Genomic DNA, 6,731 nt, shown 5'->3' on the forward strand with positions numbered 1-6,731 from the left:
CGTAATGAATTTGAGTGTTGCTAATTCACACATGCGCTGTCCATGCCTGGCCTTTTTTTTTTCTTTCTCGATCGTCCTTCTTTGTGGTTCAGTGGTGCGCTACAAGTTTGGAGCTGTTTGTGGTCCTTCGTGCGACATTATAATTTTTTCGATACCGTATTCATTGCTTGTTCTTGCGGCGAGACTGAGACTTTTCTTCATACCCTACTCCACTTGCAGCGCAGGGTATCAAATAAGATGTTTACTTTCCGGTTAACGTCCCTGCTTTTCCTCAGTATACATTCATCTCTCTCTCTCTCTCTTTGTTTATTCTGGAGAGTAAACAATAACAATTTCGGAGGGACCACCTCTTTATTTTTTATAATAATTAGCAACCTTATCACATATTTGTGCTCCCCTTAGCATTAGACGCCCTTCGTACTTTTCTGATTATGCAGATCGAGTCCAACGGCCACTCGACATGACGTTGCACTATATTCTGGATTTAGGAGCCAATGGAGACAGAAAAAAGTGAGAAACATTAAGCCTTATGGTGTCAAGACTAATCATAATATCCGCTGAGTAGAAGCGACATTTTTCAGGCACAATTATTTTTTTTTTGCAAAATGTTCGTTAACTGGCGCATGTCAAATCTTTTCTCAGGCTGTCGAAATTGAATGGAAGCGGTTCAATGAGCTTGTGCAGATAAACCTTTCACACTCTTCATGTCTGACATCCGCATAGAGTTTTTATGAAGATCATGAAATTATATACGATGCTGCTTAATCAGTGCATTTATATGCCTATGTCACCCGAAATATCGTAGCACGTTCCTCCTTTTCTTTCGGCCGCTGCATTCGTAAACCCTTACCTCCAAAACAGGGCAGGAAACTGAATGCACCCCTGGCCGACTTCTCTGCCTTTCTTTGCTTTTCTCCTCATTCTTTTTCTTTTTAGTTCTTAAACATTGCTTCACGATTGCGCAGTCTTAACAGAGCGTGCATATTTTCGGCGGTTACGTGAAACAAGTCGCGCAGACGTGTCACTAACTGAACGGAAGCAGAAAAACCAATAATAGCATATAGATTATTATTATTATTGTTGTTGTTGTTGTTGTTGTTGTTGTTGTTGTCGTTGTTGTTGTTGTTATTGTTCTTCCGGCTAGTGTTTCTCTTCATGTGATTGTTTTCTTTATGCTGTTTATTTCTGTACCCCTCATTGTTTTATCATTTGTGTAATTCGAACTATTGTATAAGAACGCAAGTGTGAAAACCTTTCAAAGTTGTACTGTGCAACAGACGATGAGTGATTACCATTCAACTGATTGATTGATTGACATTCGGCGTGTTTTGTACATTTTTTTTCATTTCTCAGTACCGCCGATGCAGCGTGTGACTTGTGTGCATACTGCGTTGATTCGTTTTGTGGCTGGCGTGGAAGTGAGAAATGCTTGCTGTTCCTTTCCGACCGCATGGTCGGCTATATCGTCAACCCTGCACACTTGGATTTCGGATGTCACCGCTTGCACGTGCTCAGGTACCAGCGGCGAATCCGTTTGCTGCGCATCGGCGTCTTCATGCTGATGGCCACTGGTTTCCTCTACCAGGCATCAAAAGTAGTTAAGGCGTATCTCAGCTTTCCCAGCGCCGTGGACGTTCGCATCGAGGGAGCCGAAGTGCTGCTCTTCCCTGGCCTCTCAGTCTGCGTCACCAACTGGTACGTGTGGCAGAATGCGCGCTTCTATTGCTGTCCGCACACACGCTTACTTTGCGAGAGAACGTAAAATGTTCACAAATTCTTTCCTTTCTACGTCACTATTGATCCCTTCTCCTTTTATCCCTTACACCCGAGTTTTACGAATAAGTCCCAGTTGGTGAAATGTTGTCTGATCCTGATTGTTCAGTAGCGCTCGACAACACCACAGCCACTCGATAATGAATGAACAGGTGAAATTTGTTTAAAACTGGTCCGGCAGTTTTCCTTCGGGCGAGGCCAGGGAAAAGTGGCCATTCTGTCCCGTCCCACACTCCGTCAATGATGATGAAACTATTTTTTTTTGCTTGTGCTGAAATTACCATATCCTATTTCTGAAACGTTTGCTACTGTTTCAATCACTGATTCTCTGGTTGGTGCGTCCAAGACATCGAAATAAATGCTGGAACATCTAGGAGACCTTTAAAAGGAGTTTTCTTTTTGAGATCTGATTAAATCTTTGGACAGCAATATTATTGGTACATCTTCAAGAAGTGCACCCGTTTCCGGTTAAGTGTGCACGCACATATGCGATTTACAGATCTGCGCAAAACGATACTGCCGAACTGTCCTTACAGTTGTCACGAGTCTCATCCTTTATTCTGTTCAAGAACCACAAGGGCCACTCCTTGGCCACTCCGCTTGCGTAAAAAGAAAATAGGTGGACATTACATACATAGCGAAGCTTTGCGGAGATACCTGAAGACAGTATACGATATCGCAAATGATTAACTCATATATTTTTTTTCTTTTAAACGGGATTGCATTTATGATACAATATGCAGATCTTATTACGTTTCACGCAGTGAATAAGTGCCATATTTCAAATTGATAACTGAGCAATCATCTTTTTTTGTTTTGTGTTATTCATCTGCCTTCAATTGTTGTAGGGTCAGCAAGACGAAGCTATGCGAGCACTATCCGGATTTCTGCGAGACTAACACCACTGACGTAGGTATTCAAAACGGTATTTTCCCGAGTCCTTTTATGGTAGTTGGGCGTCAACATTCATAACATTTTTTATCCGTCACCAAAGACGACAATGTTAGTAAAGAAAATATTAGCTCAAACACTGCTGGAAACGATGTCTTTCTTAATTGCCGAATTGCCGAATTGAATATCAGTGATTCTTTCTGTCATCTTTCCTTCGGGAGGGACATAATCTAAACAATAGTAAAGTTGAGGGGAAATGTGCTATCGGAGTGCATGCTTGTGACAGTCACGCGAGTCGTCAAACTGATTACCAATTTTCAAGTGCGTTGGGGTACGTATACAAGCTTTTCTACAACTTTTTCTTCTCTTTTTATGTACAATCGTGCTTGTGCAGGTGGAAGAGCTGAAAAAATTATTGCTGACTGGCGGCAAACTGGGGGACATTGCCCATAGCTCGGAAGACGTTTTGCAGATCGGCTTTGTAAACCCGACGCAGTATTTCTTCGAGTTCTACCTGAGCCCGAAGTAAGCAACACTGCGTCGATTGGCCTGCCTGCTGGTTTTTGTTTGCTCCATGGCAATTGTTCAAACTCCTAAATGCATCAGGTCACGATCGTCTAAAAAAAGCTAAACCAAGAGAGCTTCAAAAGCAAGCAAAAGAACAACGGACTACGAGGTTCAAGCAAAATTCACGAGAGACCTAGTCAAGCGTGACGTGAGATGAGATTATGAAAATAAACGAAATAACATTTCGAAATAAATTATCGGAAAAGGCAACGGAGAACCATCGTGAAATAAATCAGCACTTGACAAATCTGCGCGTTTTAGTTTGCAACCTTCTAAAAATGCTTTTGAATTACGCTTTTTTGATGATGGGGGAAGTGACCTAACTTTCGGTTCGCTCCGTGATTTTTTCCCCATTTTGCATGTAGCCTTCTAAATGCAACTTGAAGAAAAAAGTCAGCGCCAGTTTAGCCCTTAGGTACGTCAGTATTGTGCCGGGCCCTGGAAAAGTCGAGACGCTTTCAAACCGGCTGCCTATAGGCTGGCTAACCTCCTTGCCGTTTTTTCCTCCTATTTTCCTTCCTTCCTTCCTTCAGACCTTGCATCTATGAGTGATTATATAGACGCAACTGTAGGAGCTGGCCCAGCGCAAACGTCACCTAATACTACACCTTGCAAATACATCGAGCAAATATGAACTAAGATTTTGTATCGATTAACTGGTGTATAGTTTTTCTCTTGTTTTTGTAGTAGTGAAAGATCATCGAAATTGGAGTGTCACTAGAATCAACGTTTTTAAAAGTGAACTTGTCTTCGGAAAGGAAGCTACTTGACAAAGACATGTTCACAACAAAACATGTTGGCTCAAACGAAACCTTTTCTTCGCTGATTGTTTTAATTTCTTGCCCCTTCTATAGTACGCTGAAGTTGTTTATTGTTTGTATTTCATTGCAGCGTTACGCGACAGTCCTACTCCCGGCTACCGAGTCAGATGTGCTACACTATGAACTGGAGGCACGACCCCAAGATCGAAACAGTCCATCAAAACGTCTTGGCTTTCGGTACGTGCACAGACTTACTTTTTCCGCTGAATATTGCGTGCGTCATGAGGGTATCGAGATAATAGAGTTGGCCTATGCTTGGCTTTGCAAAGAAACAGGTCAGAGGTGCAAGTGCAGCTATCTGTTGACGAGAATAAGATGCTTACTGAGATACAGGTTTCAACGAAGGTCTCACTTCGACAGTACACGAACCCCGGCAGTTCAGTGACGCTGTGTTCGATGTCCCAGCAATGAATAGTTCCTTGAAGGGATAAAGACTGGTTGGTAAGATCTTTAATATCTTTCTGGTAGAGTTTTGCGCAACATCTGAGATCTAGGGAATGCAAATAACAAAGCGCTATAGACGCAATATTCACGTTGTTATAAAGCGCTCACGCTCAAACATCTGTGGTGAATTAAAAGTCGTTTTGCATCTCTCTGTGCTCACGAGTAACCGTACCTCAGCACACAATTTTACACTTAGCAAATTTATTGAATTCGCTCAGTGCCCCATAAAGTTTTTATAGGTATGTACCAACTACTATGTTGGTACATACGTATGAGTGAATAGGTGATAAAATCGAGAAAACGTTTCATTTGTACGAACGACATTTCCAGAGATGAACGTGCTCTTTGCCTGGCCTGAAGACGATATCATAGAACTGGACGAATTCGAAATGAATTTGGGCTTTCACCACGTCGACACAAACACCGCCGGAAAGAAGCACGCCATGGCTTTCAAGCCTTCGGGCGACTTCGTGTTCGGAATCGTGCAGGTTAGTAGTTTCAGACAATCGACAACTGTGCCACTAAACAGCACTGCAATCAACTGACGGATCGCACTGCGTCCTTGAGCATGTGCCGGTCACATATTCTTAGAAAGAGATCTGTCCGCTGTGAGAAATAGGAAATTTTGATGCCAATTTTTCCCCCTTACAGTTATAAGTTCGGTTGTGTCGCGCTCAAGTATACCAAGCATTTTCCAACGAACAGTCGCCGCTTGAAGATGCTTGATAATATTTGCCTTGCGGATGTCTTGTTGGCATTGCATGCATTTTTTTTGTCCGTTGTTGTACCATGTGGGATTGTGGACCATAGGTACGTGGCTTCTTGGTCATCCTTATTTACGCTAACCACGAACCGTAAAATAATAATGCGTCAAATAATCAGTCTGTGTTAAGCACGTTATTTTATTCCCAAATTTTAATTGTAGATTTTAATAACTGCGCGGAAGACTAACGCTATAGAATAACTTACCCGTGCACACTTTGACACACCCGCTATTTACGAACGGGGCATCTAAAGAGCTCCTATTGCTTCACGTCTAAGGCTCACTTTGACACACATATCAAAACTTACAGCAATTTTGTTCTACGTTTTCTCAGATGTCTCAATTTAGGTAGTAATTAATTACAATATATTGATTTCGTCAGTGCCTGTGTGCTTTTTTATTTCGATTAATACATGAAATGCGTGTGGAAAAAATTACCAGGTTGTGAAAGAAATCAAACATCTTAGATATAACTTCTTTTCAGAAGTTTGCGAGTCTTAGTTGGTCACTTTTTTTGACGTTCGTGTTTTTATGATCGCACAGCATCTGCCCCTTACACTGGCCATCTGTTGGCAAATAAAAATTTGTGTCTTTTCAATCGCTGTATCCTAGCATTCCTTTAATGAAATTTCGTTTGGGGGCGATGTATTGGAAGGAGGGAGTGGTATCTCTGCCTGCGCCCTTCGCCACCAAGTGTGACAACTACAGCCGGTATCTGCGCCTCCCCAACTACAAAGTGAAGTATTCAAAAGAGGTGAGCCAAACCTTCTCTAGTCACCTGACCTGTTCATTGAGGAAAACTGTAGCGAATGAAAGATTAAGAATTAGAATTATAACTTGGCTAGTTGGTACAGATTCGTGATAAATTAAGGCAGGTGTGCAAGCATGGACCTAGGAGACAAATCGAAGAACTCACTTGGGTTGACCTGATTCATCTTTTGTGCCCATGTTTGTAGGCCTGGCGTCTTTATCACGAAATTAATGTTGCTTGATCGCGTTTTCAATCTAATTTCTGTTTCCTTACCCTATATCTCAAGATATGCTACGAAGAATGTCGAAAGGAGATAACGCGAGAAGTCTGCGGGTGTATTCCAAATGATTACGCATGGCGAAATCACATAAGCGACAAGGTCTGCGATTTACATGAAACTAGTAAGTCATGCTTGAATCTGCGTGTACTCAACAGAATGCATTATTATTTTTAATAATTCTCAAAGAAGTTTACTACCTACTTACCTACCTACCTACCTGCCTGCCTGCCTGCCTACCTACCTGCCTGCCTGAAATCCTAGCTGAGAAGTCTCGAGTGAAGGATCGTGTTAGGATTCTGAACCATAATTTTTATTCAAAATGAAAAAAAAAGCTCGAATGAAGATGTCACTAGCGTTATTTGTCGTTTTAGTTTCAAAGTTGGATTATTGCGGACCTGTTGTGTTCCTGCTTCTTTTCCCTTAGAGATCTTTTTACTGTGT

The 6,731-nt window shown here is 41.9% G+C and overlaps 1 protein-coding gene across 1 annotated transcript; it reads left to right on the top strand.

Moving 5' to 3' along the window:
• Positions 1-1,450: 1,450 nt before the first annotated feature.
• LOC142802815 (uncharacterized) lies at positions 1,451-2,971 on the top strand. The gene is made up of 3 exons (XM_075887863.1): positions 1,451-1,695; positions 2,622-2,682; positions 2,951-2,971. The coding sequence occupies exons 1-3, from the start codon at positions 1,451-1,453 to the stop codon at positions 2,969-2,971; spliced, it is 327 nt and encodes a 108-aa protein (XP_075743978.1).
• The last annotated feature ends 3,760 nt before the right edge of the window (positions 2,972-6,731 follow it).

The sequence above is a fragment of the Rhipicephalus microplus genome, chromosome 3 (genome assembly GCF_043290135.1).
Source record: "Rhipicephalus microplus isolate Deutch F79 chromosome 3, USDA_Rmic, whole genome shotgun sequence".
Classification (NCBI taxonomy): Eukaryota; Metazoa; Arthropoda; class Arachnida; order Ixodida; family Ixodidae; genus Rhipicephalus; species Rhipicephalus microplus.

What these genes read in the sequence shown, in the direction of transcription:
- LOC142802815 (XM_075887863.1), top strand. Translation starts at nt 1,451, where the DNA reads ATGGTCGGCTATATCGTCAACCCTGCACACTTGGATTTCGGATGTCAC. An exon ending in TCAGTCTGCGTCACCAACTG is followed by an intron (nt 1,696 to 2,621) that starts GTACGTGTGGCA and finishes CAATTGTTGTAG; the next exon opens with GGTCAGCAAGACGAAGCTAT. An exon ending in GCGAGACTAACACCACTGAC is followed by an intron (nt 2,683 to 2,950) that starts GTAGGTATTCAA and finishes TGCTTGTGACAG; the next exon opens with TCACGCGAGTCGTCAAACTG.